Below are 22150 nucleotides of genomic sequence, written 5' to 3' on the forward strand. Positions count from 1 at the left end.
TGTCGGCAAAGCCCCTATTGGAAACGTTAGATTGGACAGATTTTCAAAGGCCATCACTACCAGAGCTCGAAGTAGCGAAGAAGATTGGTCGAAGAGAAGAAAAATCAAGAGAACTAGAATGGTGAGACAATCACGACGTAGTGGGCAGAAATCATGTCCCACTCCCACGTTTTATAAAAAGAAGGTGACAGTTATGAAGCAACGCCAACGTGAAAAGCCGCCTGACACCCCTTCATTAATGAAGTTGAAAAGATGTAATGAAAATGTGGGCCCATCATGGAAGATAGAAACGCCGTCAGAAATGTTAATATGTAGAAGCCTCTTGGACCTCAAAAAGCCTAAATAAAGATCCCGGCCTTGGTAAAAAGGTGGGACTGAATCGTAATAAATTCCCACCGTACTTGTCTGATGAGAATAAGCGGGGTAACTGTAAGAGAATTTTCTCCACAAGGCCCAAGAGGCCCTATCAAGCCCAACCCAGAGTAGAAAGCCACGAACTCGGCCCACTAGGAGGCTCCTCTGTACATAACCTACAAGAGACAGGGTGTTGCAGAAGATAAGACTCGTTGATTTGAGGACCCCTCGAGAAGTGTCCAGCCCTTGAATGCTCGCCCACACGACAGGCGAGATATACGGAGAACTGTTGATTTACTGACAGAGAAGGCATGAACGGATTAGAAGGAAGGCAAACTAAGAGGAGAATGTTGGAGAACCATGCTACATTAATGGTTCAGCCACCCTGACAACACGCCATATTAATGACACTGTCGTAGAGCCACGCCGCATTTAAAGACTCTGACAAAATGAATAGTACAAGGAACACAGACTTCATGAAAGCAGGCACGATCTGCTCCTCAGACTGATAGTATAAATAGCATATCTCAGGTACAAGAATATTCTCTCTGATCCATAGACTCTCTTACTTATTTGTTACACTCTAATAATATTTACTAATTTTGGCATTGGAGGTTCCCCGGCCCCAAGGCCACCCTCTCAAAACCGCAGTATTTTCTACCTTGTGCAAGGCCCTTTTTCGAAAATTTGAGTTGTTGGAGCTTGGCCTAAACGTGTGCGAAACACGACATTAACAACACTTATAGTAAATTTGACGAGGCAAAACTCATGGAACTAACTAGTAGTACCTTCAAGAGAAAAGCCCACGTCGTGACAAATTTTAAGTTGTGTTTGAGTAGTGAGTAGGGGTGTAAACTCAAACCGGAAAACCGAAAAACCGGAAAATAGGACCGGTTTTATCGGTTTTGAACCGGTCCGGTCCGGAACCGGTTTTTAAAACGTAAAAACCGGCCGGTTCTGGTCCGGTTCCGGTTTCGGGATTTTTTGGACCAGACCGAACCGGACCGGACCGATTGATTAAAAAAAATAAAAAATAATATTTTTATATATAAGTTTTATACAAAATATTTTATATATATTAAATATTAATATATATAAGTTTTATATATAATGTATAATTATAAATTTTTATGTGAAATTTTATATATAACATATATATTCATATATGAAATAATTTCTTATTGTAATTTATAAATTATTACATAAAATGTTAATACTAAATCACTAAAATTTTATAACTAATACTAATATATAACTTATAACTATACCAATAGTCTAATATTAATACTTTTATATAGTCTAATATATTAATAAAAGTATAAAACATTTTTTTTAAATCAATTTTTTTTTTTTATAAACAAATTTTTAATGACAAATTGTGAAATTTACATTTTAAAAAAATCGAAAAACCGGACCGGACCGGACCGGAAACTGGTAAAACCGGAAGTACCGGTTTAGGAGGGTAACCGGTACGTAATTGATTTTGAAAAATACAAAACCGGTACATACCGGTTCGGTCCTAGATTTTATCCAAAACCGGACCGGAACGGATCGGTTACACCCCTAGTAGTGAGGTGATCTCAAATCTGTTAATAATAATAATAATAATAAATAATGATAGAATATCAATATTCTAAGTGAAAAATAATAATAAAATAATAAATACTAAGCTAAATAGAATAATAGTAGGTGAAAAATTCGGTGCACTTTACTACAATCAAGCTTTTTTAATTGTCAATTTCTCCAACTAAAAAAGTATATATGTACAACTCTTTTAGGCCTAGTATGTCAATCAAATAATTTTAAAAATGCTTTACTATTTTTCGTAACTTTATTTCTAAACATAAAATAAATCTAAAAAAAAAATATTTCAACTTTTCATTTTGTTATTACCCAATTGATAATAAAATCATTACAAATTTTATAAATTCAGAATAAAAATACTTTTAAAAATTTATGTTGAAACAAGTTTTTAATCTTCCTATTCACTTTCACAAATTTCAATACAAAACTTTTTTTTTCAAAAAAAATTCAAAAAATTATCTCTATTCCAAAAACCAAATAACAAATATATATAAAAACAATTTCTCAAAATTCTTAAATATTCTCAAAAATTCTTGGTAACCAAACATATCCTTAACCTCAATGGTTTCCCCTTCTTTCATTTTGGAAGTAGGCATTAACTATCAACCTTTTTTTCTTCATACGGTATTGATTTAAAAAAAGCAATACTACCTCATCATAGTTGAATAAAAGTGACATAAAAATTTAATATATATTATTTTCGTTTTAAAAAACAAGAGTTGATCAAATGTCATATGGATAATACCATATCAACAAAAAGTAATAGAAATGAAATCAGAGTGGACTATATAGATATTTTCCTACACGGTGAAATTCACATCTGATAAAGTTTTTTTTACCTAATCCAAAGAACTTTTTCCCTTTCTTTCACGGTAAAATATCATTATGTAGATGCCAAATCAAGATAGGCAACCATAAACATTGGAACATTCCAGAAACCAATAGAAATGTACTAACACCGAAGTAGCAACTGAAATACTCACAGAAGATGGTTTTTCTACAATATCCTCAGTGTTGCTAACTAATTTCTCAATTACCAATGGTCTTATAAGGATTATTTTTGGCTTAAGAGGCGAATGTAGAATGCACCATTAGCTCTAAAATTGATAGAATAGGGTGTTGGAGAGAGGAGATTGCTCGTCAGCATGCATTACAACTCTTCCTACACGTACCATAGTAATCAGGAGAACCAATCATGAATACAGGGTTTCTTTGACATTCCCCGATGGCTGCCCACCTGGGACAATTTTCAGCTTCATCAATGCATCCGGTGTCATCTGAGCCATCTGATTCAGGTGAGACTTTTTCCCCACTAATGGATCTTATGTGAAAGAACTTGGTGGCATGCCACATTTCTCCCTCAAGGACAGGGCATCTAGCATGGGAGCTACTCTTGTCAGGAGATGCATTTGGGTGCAGAGTGAAAAACAGAATAGCATTCCCTTTTATGGGTCTCGGGATACTACTACCCGTACAATCGGACCAAATCGTATTCTTTAGCTGAGACATTTTCGACAGTGGTTAATGAGCAGTGGTGATTTTATCAACTTGTAATGTTAATTAAAGCAGGGTTTTATATTGTTTCTCTCTCACCTTCGACTCGGGGAAGAGAATCTCACCGCCCTGAGTTACATTTGAGAGGTACAAAACAATTATTGCCATCAAAGGCTCGGTTAATCCCAACAAGTCTCTGTTTCCAAAAAAATTGTAGTTCCGATCAACCTTTTCAAGCCCATAATGCATAACCTGTAAAGGCCTGCTGTTCTCTGAAGGGAAATGAGCATCACATGATAATAGAAAGCATCATGTCCGAAAGGTATAGCAACAACACGACAGCTGTTTTAGGGAGACAAGGACAAGGAACAATGGGCCAGGGCTGAGGTACCTTTGGGAAGGAAAGTCCATGCTGAAATTCTATCCTCAATCCTTGAAACTACATCATCCTAGAAATCAGAAATATTATTAAGAGAAATAGAATTCATATGGTTATGTGATTGCATGTTAAGATAAGCTTCTATGTCACTAAAGAGCAAACATAATTTATGCATTAGTTCATGAATTAGAATTTTAACAAGTATTAGTGATATGACCATATAGGCCGGTTAAAAGTCCCCAGGTGGAGAACTGTGACCCTCAAGCTACACCAATTTGATAAATAGTCTCTGGTTTAATTAGGTTTATAAAAATCCTATGAAAGTGTGATCAAGTAAACATTTTAACATTGGGAACACATGGAAACTCACTTCTATGTTTAAATGCATTTTTGAACTCATAAGCAGCCTGTTCGTCACAACATGTTCTGAATTGCCATTGTTGCCCAGATCTTCTTTTTTCCTCCCATGCACCTAAGTGTGAAACACATATTTTAAAACCCATACAAGCATAATGAATAAAGAACCTGAAAGTGGTTAGACAATAATTTACCAAAGAAATAAGGTGGTCGCACTCCTCAACTGATAGAAAACCTTTATATAAGAAAACCCTATTATAAGAAGCAGATCATCAAATTTTGAGGTAAAAGAATGTGAATGGAATTGTTCCTCCAAAAAGACCTAGTTGAAGATTATGTCATTATATTCAAAGCTGTAATAAAATGCCACAAATGATTGCCCCTCTTATAGAAAAAACAGTCTCCATACATTTACATATTAATCAATTGCATATGAAAAAAGCCGTGTCATCTGTCACGAAGGGAAAAAAAGCCAAAGGTCATCAAGTATCTGACCTTGGTTGCCAAGAGAGTTGGACAACCCGTGATGGGTCAATTCTGTTGGAATCAACAGAGTGCCCCAATTTTATGACAGTTTCCTGATTGGACTGCTTACCACTAAATTTCTTCCGGCTGCTGAACCAAAATATTGGCAACAAATAAAAGGTCATATTAATAGGAGAAAAAGGATCATCAAATAAGTAACAAAAATGAGAGGAATTATCCTCCAATCATGATCAACTGCTTATCCGCCAGAGAGAATTCTTAGCTAAATGAATTAACCCAAAAAATGTGATGGCATTCCTCCTTTTACACAGATGCGCATGCACTCACTCTCAAGTAACTCATTCAAAGATATACAAAAGTGGATATGTAATTAGTTAATCTACAAACATGCAGATTTTTGGGGAATTCACAAGACCAACTTCAGGATATATTTCCACGACAAAATAATGCACATTTACAACAAATCGAAACGTGTAATGGTAGCACTGCAGCAAAAACCAGATCGAGGGCATCATGAGAAAAATCTATATTCAAAATTGCTAAAATTCGAAAGGCCTACAGAAAGAATTAATGAATCACAGAACTGAGAAACACACATATAGCTGGAACGAAGTCATTGATAATAATATATATTCCATACATGAGCATGTTTCACAAAACAAAAAGATATCCATATATTCAAACAGATGCAGCATTTTGACGAAAATCCAGATGAAGAACGCTATAAATTCCCATTTTTCGCCTAGAATTACTAGGTTCTGAATACTTAAATTGAAATCAACAATCACCGCAGTGAAAACACTCACATAGGTTAGTAACAGAGCTAAATTATAAATCGTTTGTGGCTGCAATGCGAAAAAAATTGAGACGGGCTTCCACCTTTCTGTGAAACAGATCAAGAAAGAAGATGCAAACACCAAAAGAAGAAGAATTGAGCGGAGAGGCGCCATTGACGAGGGAGAATATGATACGTAAAACCCAATAAAAGATCGCAGATTAAACTTCAATATAGCTTTTTCTCCCTACGCGAACTTGAAGAATACCAGCTTTTGAAGGTTTATGCTTTTAGCCACCCGAATTGAGTGGTATCTCTGCGATGTGAAAAATGCTCTCTCACAATTATACAAGGGTAAAATAGCTCTAATTGTTCACGCACATATATATTAACAAAAACTCTACATACAACCTGCTTTTGGACCCGGCGCGGAACCGGCGCCAGCGTGGCAAAACGAAAATGCAACGTTTTGGTTGAGTGAGTGAGTTCGGCACTTCTTTCGCTATCCCGCGTTCCCCCCCTTCCCCCTTTCCAGAATCCCACTTTCCCTCTCCTTGCGTCTCTCCCTCTTCGATTGTACATTTCCCCCCCTTCCCCCCTGACCCCTTCGATCCTAACCCTAACCCCTCATAGATTTCCTTTCCCCTTCGATTCCTTTCCCCTTTCCCCTCATAGATTTCCTTCGATTCACCCATTCCATCGAAATCGACCCACGAAACCGTGGTTTTGTTGAGGATTTCACCTTCGTTCGTGCGTGTAACCCTAACCCTAACCTTCGTTCGATTCACCGATTCACCCATTCCATCAATATATACCCACGAAATCGTGGTTTTGTTGAGGATTTCACCTTCGTTCGTGCATGTAACCCTACCCCTAACCTTCGATCGATTCACTCATTCCATCAAAATCGACCCATGAAACCGTGGTTTCCTTCTTCCTCAATCACGGCATTTGACCTTCGTTTGTGTGTGTAACCCTAACCCTAACCCATTTCCCACTTCAAACCCCAGTCCCTTCGATGCTAACCCTAACTTGTCCAAAATCGCCAGTGTAACCCTAACCCTAACATCAACCACTGTGTAGATCATGTTAGTTATCCTACAGTTTGGTCACGTTGATTTGGTTTTACTTTCAAGCATAGTTTTTGTATGTAGAGTATTTTTGTTCTTTTAAATATCAATTATACTTGATAATTTTTGATGGATTGTTTTATTCCAGCATAGACTTGAATTACATTTGTAGTGATGCTGATGGCTTTTGTTCTCGATAACATAACAAATATATGCTTCTGAAAGGCTGAATAACACTGATGTGGACGTTTGTAATTAACTCTGGATTTACATTTTTCTAGCCACCAAATAGAATACCTCTGTTTCGAAAACTGCCTTCTGCTACAGGTAATGTTATAGTTTCTTAATTAATTTTTACATCAACTGTTTACAATGTAAATGTTAGAATGTTACTTTTACATCAATCTTTACAATGTTACAAGTAATGTTATAGTTTTTTAGTTTATTTGTTGAATTCTGAATTAGATTTTTTTGCTTACAATGTTACAAGTAAAGTTACAATTCTTCATGTCGACTCTTTAGGACCTGTCTTAGTTTAGCATTAAGTCAGTTTAATGAATTACAACTTGTTTTTGTTTTTCCCTAGTTTAGCATATGAATCAGAACATGTCTACATTTGTATTTCAAAAGACACAAGTAATGTTACATCAATCTTTATAATGTGTCATTCTTTCTAATGTAGACAGTTTAATTAAACCTTTTTGGTCTAATTAGAACCTGTTTTTGTTTGGGCATCATTTAAGTTTCCCGAATTACAGCAACTGGTTTAGCATATAAATCACAAGTAATTGTTGTTTGGTTTTCAAAAAACACAAGTAATGTTACATTTAATTTTTATAATTTGCCATTCTGATGTTTCAGTTTTTCAGCTTCTTATTCTTTCAGTTTCTCAGTTTTTCAGTTTCTTAGTTTTCCAGTTTCTCAGTTTTTCAGTTTAATTAAACCTTGTTGGTCTAAGAGGAACCTGTTTTTGCTTTAGCTTCAGCTTGTTTTTGTTTTTCCCTAGTTTAGCATATGAATCAGAACATGTCTACATTTGTATTTCAAAAGACACAAGTAATGTTACATCAATCTTTATAATGTGTCATTCTTTCTAATGTAGACAGTTTAATTAAACCTTTTTGGTCTAATTAGAACCTGTTTTTGTTTGGACATCACAAGTAATATGAATACTCACTTTTTTTTCCCCTATACTTATCAAAACAATTGGTCTTTCCTGCTTACTTGCACATTCTGAGATGGCCTTCGTCCAGATGTCATCATCACCATCATTATCATCAGCAATGACTTCTTCATCCTTTGCTAAACCTGCTGTTGATCGACCATTCTGCTACTGTGAGGTTCCAGCCACATTGAGATACTCACATACTGGCAGAAATCCAGGACGACCCTTCTTAGGTTGTTCGAAGTATAACACAGAGGTAACTAAATAATTTGTACTGTGATAACAGATATTTTTTATAATGAATAATTTTATTTACATCTAACATTTTCTATATGTAAATAATCATCAGGGATTACCTTATTGCAAATTTTTCAAATGGGCAGATGGTAATCATGAATATGAACTGCAGCTTCAAGAATGTTTAAATGAATTGTTAAGGAGCCAAAGAGAGCTCAAGAAGAAACTTGATGACATGAAGAAGACATTGATTCAGCTTTGTAAGAGAGTAGAGGAAACCGAGAAGAGAGAGTTGGGGCTTCAAAAGCAAAAAGTTGAAAATTGTCGTTCGCGTAGATTACTCGGTCTTTATTGGGCCTTCGTAGTTATTGTGTCATGTTATGTAGTACTATGTAGGTGACTTTGAAACTTGGTATATGTTGTGAAGTTTGTAGGCTTATGTTAGAGTGTAATGTAGTTGGTAGTTGGTGCTTACTTAGAGTTCACCAATGAATTTTGGTATGTTTGTACTTTGCTTAAATACCTGATCCAGCATTTAACTTGTACCCTTGTAATCAAATTATTTTGAGCTAGATGGAATATATCTGTTTTAGTTTTGTTTTTTCAGCACTTGTATTGACATGGTTTTTGTATTATTTATCCTGAGAAAACAGAAAGACAGAAAGAAATGGAAGAACGTTATTCCCCTTTGGTTTCCTATTTTGGTTTTGTACCCTTTATTCCCCTTTTATACAGCACGTTATCATGAAAGAAATGGACCAAATTGCAGCAACTATGTTCTATATTGTTCAGCACCAGAAAACAGGAACCATGTCAATCGGATCAATATGTAGCTTTCCTCATCTACCTGAGTACGTTATTGGTGAGTGGCAGAAAACAGAGACCATGTCAATCGGCTGAGTACATATACTACCACTCATCTAGCCATTTTCTGTTTTCTGCTCTAACCACAAAACACAAACAATTTCATCTTCTGCTCTAACCAGAAAATTGCATCAAAATTATTTAACCATGTCAATCGGCTGAGTACATATACTGCCACTCATCTAGCCATTTGCTGTTTTCTGCTCTAACCACAAAACACAAACAATTTCATCTTCTGCTCTAACCAGAAAATTGCATCAAAATTATTTAACCATGTCAATCGGCTGAGTACATATACTGCCACTCATCTAGCCATTTTCTGTTTTCTGCTCTAACCACAAAACACAAACAATTTCATCTTCTGCTTTAACCAGAAAATTGTATCAAAATTATGTAAATGATACCTCATTACATACAACCTTATGAACATATAAATTCCAACGTTGATCAACATCCAGAAAACAAAATCCATGACATAAGCCAAGTAGATTGATCAACATCCACCTATACATTCCAACGTTGCAAGCAGAAAACATAAACCAATTGATGACATTAAATGATACCAGATCAACATCCACTTATAAATTCCAACATCTAATGACAATAATTACATAACTATAATCATCTGCACCTATCATAAACAGAATTAAGTCAAGTATGATTATCATCAGACCATAACTAACCCAATTATACAAAAGTTACAACTCATCCCTATCTATCCTGCCTTCCATTTCTACCTTCCGCACATAGGCCAAGACTTCACCTATTTGGAACCAAATCACCTCCTCATTAGTGAGAGTCAATTCGTTGCTAGCATCCTCGAAAATATCATTTGTTTCCTGCGGGAAAGAGATCATTTAGTCCAAACAGGCAAATAACTTAGTAGAACAGGAAATATCTATCCAGCTTCATATAAATATAAATTTTCACTGTCAAATTGCATTCGGCATAGTAAAATACATTTCATGCTTTAATGAGCTTTAAAGTAGACAGAAATAGTACCCACGGCTAAATTAAGGGCCAAAAAAAAAAAAAAAAATCAAAGATTAAGAATACATGATATCCAACAACTTCATGACATTAACTTAAACAATTCCCATATCATGAAATACATGCAATACAAAAAAAGTCTCGCTTAACTTATAATGATACCATCTAATTGTGCCGATTATGATCCATCCCTATTAGGCTGCGTTGGTTGTGATCCCTCCAACCCAATATTTTGCACCGGTTGTGATCCCTCCAACCCAAATTGCATCTGTAACAAATAATATTCAAATATTAAATTAATATCATTACTCAAATCTTAGAAATAAACATAAACATACACTTTCTTGACTTGCAACCACTGTTTCTTGGACCACGCGTATGTCTGGAACAACCTGTTGATATATATTTGTTAGAAAACATTTCAATATTGTAACTCAAATATTAACCCTTCATATACCTGCACGTCATGGACATGTGTCATATCATCATCTGAATTACCAAACAAATTTCTGCAAGTACCCACGGCTGGTGTATCTCCTCCATCACGCTATTAATCACATAAGAAATAACAATATACATTAGTCAGTCATATTTGTAGTTATAAAATATAAATAAAATGTCATTAAATATCTGCACCTCTTTACGTTTCCCATTTCCTTTCACTTTTTTTGCCTTCGCTTTAGCTTCCTTCGCTTTAGCTTTCCTCATGTCTATCTCCATCCTGGATGCTCTCCTCAAAGATGAGGGTCTGCCTTTCCCTCGCACAACACGTGGACTGAGTACTTGCTTAGAACTACCAAATGTAGTTGTGTCCTGTGTCGCACAACCAACATTAGAACCCGTTTGAGTCATCGATGGGGGTTCTTGGTTGGCACGATACAACTCAATCATAGAATATAACTTAGTAGTTGCATCCTTAGTATGCTCTTTCGATCCCGCTGCATGAGTGATCATCTGATAACATATATTCAACAGACTTGAATATCTATTAGAATCTACTCGCTGATTCTCTCCATCATAGCTACTCTGGATTAACGTGTATCGTCTCTTGATGTCCTTCCTCCATCGGTCTAAAATGTACTTAGCTGGCACAGATTTAATTCCATTACACTTGAGTACTGCCAATATGTGCCGACACAATATTCCCCTTATCTCAAATAAACCACAAGAACACTTTGCAGACCCATCTTCCTCACTAATTTCCACAAAATATTTAACCAGCTTAGTGAACTCTTCCAAACGAACTTCATCCTCTAGTAGATAGGTCTTTATTGGACCATCACGTTTAAGTAACTCTGGATCCATATCGAGTATGCCGGTAACTTGATGCTGCACTTCCTTGAATTTAGCATTTGTATACAAATCTTGAAACCTCTTCTCAATCGGCGATCTAGATATGTAGGGAATTGTGACATTAAATGTGTGGAAATCTGCGGCATTTTCATTCTCAATTTTTTTTTCAACGCATTGTCAAACTGGTCCACAAACTCTTTCAAGTTTGTCTTAGCATGAACATAACCGTCAAAAAATGCATTCATGCTCTTGCTCCGTTGCGTTGTACTCATTCTAGCCCAGAAAACATCTTTCAAGAATGCTGGCACCCAATGTACACGCTCATCGTATAAACTCTGCAACCACGTATTCTCATGCAAGTTGTAAGTTGATATGAACTGACCCTAATCTTTCTCAAACTCTTCAATTGTTTGGGTGTCATAAACACATTTCATCAGGTCATTTTTCATCCCACTTTTGTACGATCCATAGGAGCCAAGTTTCTCGGGGACTTTCTTCAGTATATACCATAAGCAAAACCTATGTCGTGTATTTGGGAAGACAATAGCGATTGCATTTTTCATCGCTCTATCCTGATCAGTGATAATTGCTTTCGGAGCCATTCCATCCATACAATACAACCAGGTCTGGAATAACCAAACAAAAGTCTCGGTATCCTCACTTGAAATCAAGGCAGCTCCCAACAAAATTGACTGCCCATGGTGGTTTACACCAACAAATAGTGCAAAGGGCATCTCTTATCTATTTGTCAGGTACGTGGTGTCAAATGTAACCACATCACCAAAATATTGGTAGGCTGCTCTACTACGGGGGTCTGCCCAAAAAACATTTTTTAACCTCCCATCATCACCTATATCCATTAATGCAAAAAAATCAGGATTTTTGTATTGCATCCGTAAAAAGTACTCTTGAAGTGCTCCAGCACCACCTGCGCCCAGTCGTAGATATCTAGCCTTGTCGATGTAGTTACGATAATCTTTTTCCAAAAACGGAAGATTCTCAAATCCACCGGCGCCAACAACAAGAGATCCAAAACTCTTATTCATTCAGATCCCAGCTAAATCATTTGTATCTAAGACCCTTTTTACGACATCACTGACTTTTCTATTACATCGAAAAAACCGAGATTTCCTTGGACTGAGACCGTGGTTATGGATATTATGCACTGTGGTCAACCGAAACTTTCCATCCGATTTTAAGGCATTAATCTTTGCCTTACATTCTGTCTTTCCTGTCGGACGTGGGTTGGCGACATTGAAAGTCCTATTTCGGGCCTTCCCACCGCGGGCACAAGCGATGGTGACATATCTAACAGTCTCATCATCTCCTCTCTCAGTCCTTTTTGTCATCACCCCAAACCCGCATTTCTTACCATATTGTTTATAATAACTCATTAAATCTTCAAGGGAATTAAACTCCATCCCCGACTTCGGCTCCTCAATCATATCATCACCATCCATCTGCACATTCTGAGATGTCTCGGCACTGCCATCTTCAGTTTCCCGTGAATGTTTTGTATCCTCATTACCTAGAGGATGTACATGCTTCAGTTTGCCTACCATCGAGTCTATTATCCTCTGAACCAACTGCTTTGCTTGTAGTGGAACTTGTATTGGTGAGACCAGCCGGAGGTTCCAACGAATGTTGAAATGGGTAAACGTTCTGAAAAAAAAACATTAAAAAAAATAAGGGAAATAAAACTCATGAAAATAAGCCAATGTTATTTAAATTAAATAACATGTACGTTGAATGGATATTGGTTCCCAACTGGATATGGCAGAAAAGCCGGTGACCACGCAGGCACTGGTCCATAGTAACCAGCCATGTAATTTGGGATATTTGGACAAGTTGATGCTATGTCCTGCCATCATTTTTCATTTTAGTTATTGAATATTTTTGGGAAATAAATATTAACTCAACAATTAAATAACATACCACGGATGGTGGATTTGAGCTAGATGGTGTTAGCGTAGATGGATGTTCTTTCTCGTTTCCCATGCTGAGATATTGACAATATTAAGTTCAGTACATACAAATTCTTAGATATAGCATGAACAATGAATTAAGTTCGGCACATTCTCATTCGTTAATTTATTTTAAGTAGCAAGAACAATAGCATGTACTGCTTGTAACGCAAAGAAAAGAAAAAAAGTCATGTACTGCTTGTAAGTGTTTGTATAAAGATGCCCAGCCATCTAAATCTAGTTGGGAATATATTTCAATCCAAACAATGATGCCTACCCACATTCCCTGTTCTGATTCTTGCACTAACTTTAGAACTTTTATGGTTGCAATTGTGTGGCCATTTCCTATTAAACAAGGTTATCTTTTGCATTCAACTACTTTTTCAAGATAACATGCAGCTTATAGCCTCAAGGAAGATCATTTCATTAAGAAAAACATTCAAATAAATCCAACTTCCAGATTGTTTGTTCCAATATTGAGGGAACTTTCCCGTTTCCCATGATGGCACATAAATAGTCATTGACTATACACAGGTATTAATAAATTTCAGCATCAATGACTTTTTTTATAGGTAAATTTCAGCATCAATATATAATCTCATACACACATCAAGTGAGAGGTTAAGACAAAACCCTTGAAAATCCATTTCTTCTTCTTTTTCCCTAACAAAAACTAAAGAAACAGAGTGGTATCGTTAGTCCATCTTTGTCTTACTCTCTCCGAGCTCTCACTTGTGACAAACAACCATCAAATTCATCATACACATCAGGGAAGTAACTTTCTTAGATTCAGTATCCATTGAAAAAAAAAAAAAACATGGTATAAAATGTACAACTAATTTGCAGCTCCCGAATTTACTTCACTTCACAAACATCGCAAGAACATTTTACTTCAATTTCACTCGGATTCTACTGAGATAGTACGCAAACAAAACTCTAGAAGATCAAACTTGCCATTACCGAACAAATTTCACCGGCTTGAAGAATCGACGGTAACTCTCACGGAGTTCACGCAGCTAGCAGCGACGGAAACTCTCACGGCGTTCACGCAGCTAGCAGCGACAGAAAACTCTCACGACGTTCACGCAGAGCTCCGTCTCACCCATGACGCTGTGACCCAGAGACTTGTAGGCTGTGACGACGGCGACTGCGGGACGACGACCGGAATGGGCGAACAGACTTCCTTCAGACGCACTGGGTATCTCCCTCTTCGATTTCGCTCGAAATCTCTCTGCTTTGTTTTTGTTTCGACTTTCCCTCCCAATCCGCACAGTATGTTTCATTTCATTTCATGTTTTTTTTTAATTTATTATTTTTTTGTTTTTTTTTTAATTTATTATTTTTTTGTTTTTTTTTTAATTTATTATTTTTTTATTTATCAGCTGACGTGGCAGGCTGCCACGTCAGCCGGTTCCGCGCCGGGTCCTCAGCCCCGTTGTCTGTAGAAGAATTGATATATTAATATGCCCTTCAAAGTAATAGTTTAGGGAAAATGCTACATGCCCCGCTGGGGGCTCCCGGCTGTAGCATTTTTTTATCTATTTTTTTAATATTTTTTTATATAAATATTTTTTATAATTTTAAATATTTTAAAAAATAAAATAAAAAATATAATATTATTAAAAAATATTTTTTTCAACCACGAAATAGAATAAAAAATAATATTTATTCTATTTCGTGATTAAGAAAGTATTTTTTAATGATTTTTAGTTTTTACTTTCTGATTACGGAAGTGTTTTTTAATTATATTTTAAATTTATTTTATTTTTTAAGAGTGTAAAAAAAAATCTATATTAAAAAAATACACATAAAAAAATACATATTAAGCTCAACAGAAGCCCCGAGCGGAGGCTGTAGCATGTCCATTTTAAATATTTAAAAAAACAAAATCATAATATTAAGAAAAAATACTTTCTTAATCATGAAGTAAAATAAAAAAGTATAAAAAAATATTTTTTATAATTTTTTATTTTATTTTGTGATTAAGAAAATATTTTTTAATATATATTTTCTTACTTTCTGATTAAGAAAGTATTTTTTTAATAATATTTTAAATTTATTTTATTTTTTAAAAATATTTAAAAATATTAAAATATTTATATAAAAAATTATTTAAATAAAACATATATAAAATAATACTACAGGCCCAACGGAGACTGTAGCATCACCAATAGTTTAGTTGGCTCATTCTCATTGGCTGTATCTAATTTCATTTCCAGTATAAATACTACACGTGTAAAATACAATAGTCTTTGCACAAAATAAAAAGTACACTACACCCCGTCGATAAAAGTCACAGACTAGGTGTTTTTTCATATATTTTTTTAATCATCTTAAAAATTAAAAAAAAAATCACATCATTAATAACAAAAGAAAAAATATATTTATAATTGTGAATTGTATAAACATTACGTAATTATTTTAAAAAAGTGAATAAAACACGAGATATACATAAAAAAAATTAATTTTTTAATAATAAATCATACTATTTTTCAAAACGATTACGCGATATTTACGTATTTGACGATTGTAAATAAAATTATTTTTTTAAAATATAATTAATCATTAAGTATAAAAAAAAAACAATTGAGACCCATTATCGGGACCCAAAACATTTTCCAAATAAAAAATATAAGTCCCTTTCTTCCCTCTTTTCTCTATGTTTCTTTCTCCTCTCTCTCTTTAGCTTTCCAAGATTCTGTGTGGCAGAATTTCATTTTTGCCATGGTATCATAGTAATCTAATTAACTGTTCTTGAATTTTGCCATGGAATCAACTATGATTTCTTCTACTCCCCCAATCTCGACCGACGACCCTTCAAGCCCTCATTTTTTACATCACGGAGAGAACCTTGGTGTCATGCTCAGGACTGAATGCTTGAGAAAATTATCATCTTTGGGCAAGGTCTATATCCAAAGCCATCAGTGCCAAGAATAAGATAGAATTCATTTTTGGAGTCCTGAAGGCGCCATTTGGCGAAGCCGATCCTCATTATTCACCATGGGTCTAATGCAACAACATGGTGGTCTCATGGATTGTGAATTTAGTGGCCAAGAATATTGGTTCAAGCATTATGGATTGTGAATATTTGAAGGATTGCTTTCTACAAGATAATCGTCCAAGAATATTTCAATTGAGAAATGCAATTATTTCTTTGAAACAAGAACAGAAATCAGTGAATGATTATTACACTGATTTGAAATCCTACTGGGATGAATTAGCAAATTATAAGCGAAATTTGCCACAATGTTCTCTTGTAACCTTAATTTTTTTTTTTTTTTGAAGAATCACTGCAAGAAGAATATGTGGTGCAATTCTTGATGAGTTTAAGTGATTCCATTAATAAGGTCATCGCCCTTGTGTTACAAGAAGAAAAACATAGAGAAATTAGTATCAATGCTACACCAAATCTTGAATCAATTTCAACTTTAATGACAAAACAAGAACCTACCTTTGAATAATTTATTGCCTTGCTGACACAGTCCACAAAATGTGGTATTTCTGCTTCAAAACAATCTGACTTCCGCAAAGATAAATTTGTGTGTCGTCATTGTGGTTACATAGGACATACATCGGAGAAATGTTATCGAATCCATGGGTTTCCACCTAGTTTGAAGTACAAAAAAAAAAAAAAAAAAAAAATCTTCCTCTACAAGTCTAGTTAGTAATGATGCTCCACAATGTTCATTAACTCAAGATCAGTACTAGCAACTTCTTACTATGTTAAAACCACAACTTACTACTCATTCTATCAATCAAACTACTTCTCTCTCAATCGAACAACCAAATAGTCAATCTCTATCAAATTCTGATATTCTCCTAACTCCACAAAATGCCTCATTATGAAAATTTTATAAGTAAATATATTCTCTGAATAATTGACACTGGAACAACAAACCACACAGTCAACTCCACTCATTACTTTTCATCTATAACTTCCCAAATTACATCTTCTGTTAGACTGCCAAATGTTTATTTAGTTTTTAGTTACACATTGGAATTGTTCTCTTTATGATAAATTGGTTTTTCATAATGTACTTTGTTTCCTATCTTTTCTTTCAACCTCATCTTTGCTAGCAAACTAACTCATAATTCTTTTTGTTGCCTTGTTTTTGTCTCGAATATTTTCATTCAGGACCTATCTTCATGGACAATGATTGAAGTGGGTAAAGAGAAAGTTGGTTTGTATCATTGCTGCAGAAACCTTTGGTTGGTCCTTTTTGTTGCCTCTTAAATACATCAAGACTTCAATCTGTGGCACTATAGGCTAGGTCACATTTCATTTTCTAGGTTGAAATTTCTCAATAATTCTATATCAGATATACATATGTCAAAATTTCAGATTCTTGTCCCTGTACGATATGTCCATTAGCAAAACAAAAGTGTTTACCTTTTCCATCCCGTGAAACTATTTCCAAATCTCCTTTCGATTCTATACATTGTGATTTTATGGGGTCATTTTTAGTCCCTCCTTTAGATGGCTCAAAATAGTTTCTTACCATTGTTGATGACTACTCCAAGTTCACTTGGGTATATCTTATGCAAAATAAGTCTCAAGCCAAACCTTATTTACAATCTTTTAACCTAGTCGAGATATAAACTTTATCCCAAATCAAGAAAATAAAAACCGATAATGGGATTGAATTTGTCCTACCAGAATATTTATCCTCTAAAGGTGTCATACATGAGAAATGTAATATCAAAAGACCACAACAAAATGGTGCAGTTGAACCAAAACACCAACATCTTCTAATGTTGCTTGATTTCTAAGGTTTCAAACTTCTTTACCACTCAAATTTTGGGGTGATCATATTCTCACTGCCACATATTTGATTAAACTTAAACGAACTCCATTGTTTTCTAATAAATCCCCATATGAAATTTTGTATTCCGTTCCTACTTCTTATACTCATCTCAAAGTGTTTGGTCGTCTTTGTTTTGCATCCACCTTAACTCGAAGTAGATCTAAATTTAACCCAAGAGCCAATAAATGTATCTTTATTGGCTATCCATTTGCTGTTAAATGATATAGATTGTATGATCTTGAAACTTAAACAACTTTTATATCTTGAGATGTTGTGTTTCATGAAACCATTCTCCCTTTCTTTTCCTCTTCTCCTCTTCCTCTCATACAAGTTCTTTTGTCTTCCCCAAACCAGCCTCTAATTTTCTAGATTCTCTTTTCTGTTCTCCCTCACTTTCCACCATAAATTGTCATTTATCTTCTTCTTCTGCATCAAACCCCACAAATCAATGTACTCCTTCACCTCCTATTTGACAATCCATACAATCACGAAAACTACCAAGCTACTTGTAGGATTATCACTGTCAGTTGGCTTCTCATTCCTCACCACAGTTTGTTTCCTTGGCAGAAAGTTCCTTAGGTACAAAATTTCCTCTATCTAATGTTCTTTCTTACTATAAATTCTCTCATTCTCATAAAACTTTTGCTTTAAGTATCTCTTCTAATTTTGAACCACAATCATTTTTTCAAGCCACGCAATTTCTTGAATGGCTAGAAGCAATGCATGCTGAAATAAAAGCCTTTAAGGCATATGAAACCTGAACTCTTACTTCTTTACCTATAGGAAAGAAGTCAATAGAATGTAAATGGGTCTATCGAACCAAGATGGTACCATTGAAAGGTACAAAGCTCATTTGGTTGCTAAAGGTTACAACCAAATTGAGGACTTTGATTTTTAGGAGACTTTTTCTCCTGTTTCAAAGCTATCTACTGTTATATGTTTGCTAGCATTGGCAGCTGCCAAAAATTAGTATTTACATTACTTAGATGTAATAAATTTTTGCATGATGAGTTAAATGAAGAAGTTTATATGTATATCCAACCTAGATATGCACAAAGGGGGGACTCAAGGGTTTGCAAACCTAAGAAATCTTTTTATGGCTTGCGGCAAGCTTCTAGACAATGATTTTCTAAGCTGTTTATTGCTATAATTGGTTGTGGACTTCATTAAGTAAATTCCAATCACTCCTTATTTATCAAGTCGGCTAATGGTAGTTTCATTGCTTTATTGGTTTATGTTAATGACATAATCTTCGCAAGCAATGATCTAAACTCCATTTCTGAATTGATAACAAGTTTATGATAAGAGATTTGAGCAATTTGAAATATTTTCTTGGCTTTATTGGTTTGTTATTGTGGCGGCCCGTTTGATGACCTAACCCGACAAGGATTCATCACATTTTTTTTTTGGTGGAGTTTTAATGAGACTTGGGCCATGGACCGCAGACTTGGGCTAATAATTTTTTACCCGACTCGAGAATTGCTAGACAGAAAGTTCATTCGACGTTTGTCAGATAGATTTCTTGAGCAAAGCTCAGGTGAGAGTTCGCTTGAGGCTCACTTGATACCTCGCTTAAGCGAATAACACGATAATTGTGAAATTAGGATATCTTCTGTACAACGTATGTTTATTGTGAACAATATTGCTATTTTGAGTATTGGAATTTAGCCCCACAATGTACCTTGACATTCTTTGAGAGAATAAAATCATTTGCAACTTCATGGACATAGCCAAGTTGTTGAACCATGTAAATCTTTATATTGTGTGATTGATTTCTTATTTTACTTTATTTTTCTTGCATTGTTTTCATATTTATAAACTAGCCACCAGTCCTTTCCATGACCGATGTAGGATAATCCAATATGAGATTGCTAGGTCATCTAAAGGCATTACTTTATGCCAAAGAAAATATGCTTTAGACATACTGAAAGGGTTTCTTGGTTGCAAAACTAGGTATTTTTTGTATGGAACAAAATGCTAAATTCTCCTCCACAGATGGAGATATCTTAACAAATCCTTCTAGCTATTGTTGGTTCATTGGTAGACTTATCTAGCTCACTATGTGAAGACCAAATCTTGCTTATGCAGTGCAAGTTTTGAGTCAATATATAGGTAAGCTGAGATGACCTCACTTGGATGTTGTGCACAGAGTGCTTAGAGGCTTGAAATGCACTCTTGGACAAGGTATTTTCTTTCCTACCCATTCTAATTTTCACCTCAAAACCTTTTATGATTGAGACTGAGTTGAATGTATTGATACTTGCAAGTTAGTTACTGGTTTTTGTATTTTTCTTGGAGACTCCTTAATCTCTTTGAAAAAAAAAAAAAAAAAAACTATATCAAGGTCTTCAGCTGAAGTCGAATATAAGGCCATGACTTCCACTACTTGTGAACTTTCATGGCCACTTGTTTTGTTAAAGGACTTTTATATCTGTCATTCCCAACTAGCTTTCTTATTTTGTGACAAAATGCTACCCTTTATATTGTTACCAATCCCGTCTTCCAAGAGAGAACAAAACATATTGAAATCGGCTATCATATTGTGAGGGAAAAATTACAAGCCAATGTGATCAAAACTCTTCATGTTACTTCTCACCATTAGCTACGTGATATTTTTACCAAGGCTCTAAGCTTTGTTCAATTTCATTCTCTACTCGATAAGATGGGTGTGCTAAATATCCACATTCCATCTTGAAGGGCACTCTTAGAAGTAATAGTTTAGTTGTATGATATACATGAACTAAAGAGAAATTTTTGGTCCACATAACAATTTCATAAAAATAAATTTTCAAGCTGATGTGATTTGATATGATATATCATATTTATTTTACACGAGAATAACTTTATAATCAAAGGTACAAATATTATACCACATCAGTTTATGAATTTACTTTTATAACATCTTTTTATGAATATAACATTCATCTAGATTAAAATGTAGCATTGATAATAATAGGAGAATACATCATTTAAGTAGCAAACATGACTTAGAAAATCATAAGATGCGTGGTGAATGAGAAAATGAAACAAAATAATTAAAGAAGAAAATGAAGCTTACTGTAGGACTTTAGTGCAGCGTTAATTTTTAATAACGACAATCGACTAATACCATCATGTAGTGTCAAAGTGATTTAGGACGTTTTAGATAATGAGATAAGTGAATAATGATGAAATGATCTGTGAATAGTAATAAAATAATTTGAAATAAGATATTTTATTAGATTTTGAGAAAAAGAAATAAAAAGCTGAATAAAAATATAAAGTTAAAAAATTATTTGAATATAAGTTTGTTTTGAAATTTGACAAAGTTGTTTTTTTATTTTTTTCTTTAGAAGGTTAAAAAAATTGTAAAGATTAAGTAATGTTTAGATAAAAGGTTGAAAACTTGAAAATTGAAATTGAAGAGTATTTTGTGTTTGAATGTTATTGGGGAAAGAAATTATGAGATAAAATGAGAACATCGCATCTCATCTAGGTTTCCAAACAACCCCTAAGGGCAAGTTTGCACACTGATAATATCCTAAGTATTCTCATATATTTTTAAATATTTACTTTTCAAACATTACTAATATACAATACACTTTTTAATTTCAAATTTTTAATTTTTTTATTTAATTATGATCTAATTATTGCAACTTTTTCAAACTTGTAAACAAAATACAAAAAACATGTTTTTAAAATTTTTCAAAATTCAAAACAAAAATAATATTCAAACAATTATATTTAAATAATTTTTTAACTATATAATATTTTTATTTAACTTTTTCTCTTTTATTTATTAAAACTTAATAAAATATTTCAACTCAAATAATCTTATTATTATTTATAAATTATTTCATTATTATTTATGAATATTCTAATATATTGATATCCAAACGAATCCTTATAGGAATGTCACGTTAGAAAATATAGCGAAGCAACTAACATGGTGCAAATAGCTGCATCTAGGCCTGTGCAGAAATGGCGTTAAACCGAACCGTCTATCCGTCCGATCCGATCCGACCCGTTTGATAAAAGCGGGTTGAACTAACTTGCAGATCAAGCCCGCTAACTGTCGGTTTCGATTCGACAATCTCCCTTCGAAACAAAACTCCTCAAGCTTCCTTCAAAAGGTAGCGTCCTCTCAAATCTCCTCTCCCTTATCTATGATTCCTGATCCCTTTTATCATATTTGAATTCATCTCCATTCTTGAAATAATTTTCTCTATTTAGTTCATGTATATATGATTTTCTACCTTTTTTTTTCTTTTGGTGGGTCTTTGATGAACTTCTCTTCGTCTTTTTCTTTTGGTACGAGCTTCAGTTGTTTGATTTTATTCTTTGGGAATACTAG

The 22150-nt window shown here is 34.4% G+C and overlaps 2 protein-coding genes across 4 annotated transcripts; one reads left to right on the forward strand and one right to left on the reverse strand.

Annotated features, from left to right (window-relative positions):
* Window positions 1-2772: 2772 nt before the first annotated feature.
* Window positions 2773-5790, reverse strand: LOC109021218 (probable prolyl 4-hydroxylase 12). 3 transcript variants are annotated; one of them, XM_019003817.2, is made up of 7 exons: window positions 5534-5785; window positions 4664-4780; window positions 4363-4420; window positions 4182-4283; window positions 3824-3881; window positions 3532-3704; window positions 2773-3438 (listed from the first exon to the last, which is right to left on the reverse strand). In XM_019003817.2, the coding sequence occupies exons 1-7, from the start codon at window positions 5602-5604 to the stop codon at window positions 3079-3081; spliced, it is 939 nt and encodes a 312-aa protein (XP_018859362.1). In that variant the 5' UTR covers window positions 5605-5785; the 3' UTR covers window positions 2773-3078. The 3 variants fall into 3 exon arrangements, with proteins under 3 accessions (XP_018859362.1, XP_018859361.1, XP_035539891.1); XM_019003816.2 differs by having other exon boundaries at window positions 2777-3438; window positions 4664-4783; window positions 5534-5790; XM_035683998.1 differs by lacking the exon at window positions 4664-4780 and having other exon boundaries at window positions 2777-3438.
* Window positions 5791-5892: 102 nt separating this feature from the next.
* On the forward strand, window positions 5893-8473 carry LOC109021215. The gene is made up of 2 exons (XM_019003811.2): window positions 5893-7920; window positions 8014-8473. Exons 1-2 carry the CDS (start codon window positions 7738-7740, stop codon window positions 8299-8301), a joined length of 471 nt encoding a protein of 156 aa, XP_018859356.1. The 5' UTR covers window positions 5893-7737; the 3' UTR covers window positions 8302-8473.
* The last annotated feature ends 13677 nt before the right edge of the window (window positions 8474-22150 follow it).

Source organism: Juglans regia, chromosome 13 (genome assembly GCF_001411555.2).
Source record: "Juglans regia cultivar Chandler chromosome 13, Walnut 2.0, whole genome shotgun sequence".
In the NCBI taxonomy this organism is placed as follows: Eukaryota; Viridiplantae; Streptophyta; class Magnoliopsida; order Fagales; family Juglandaceae; genus Juglans; species Juglans regia.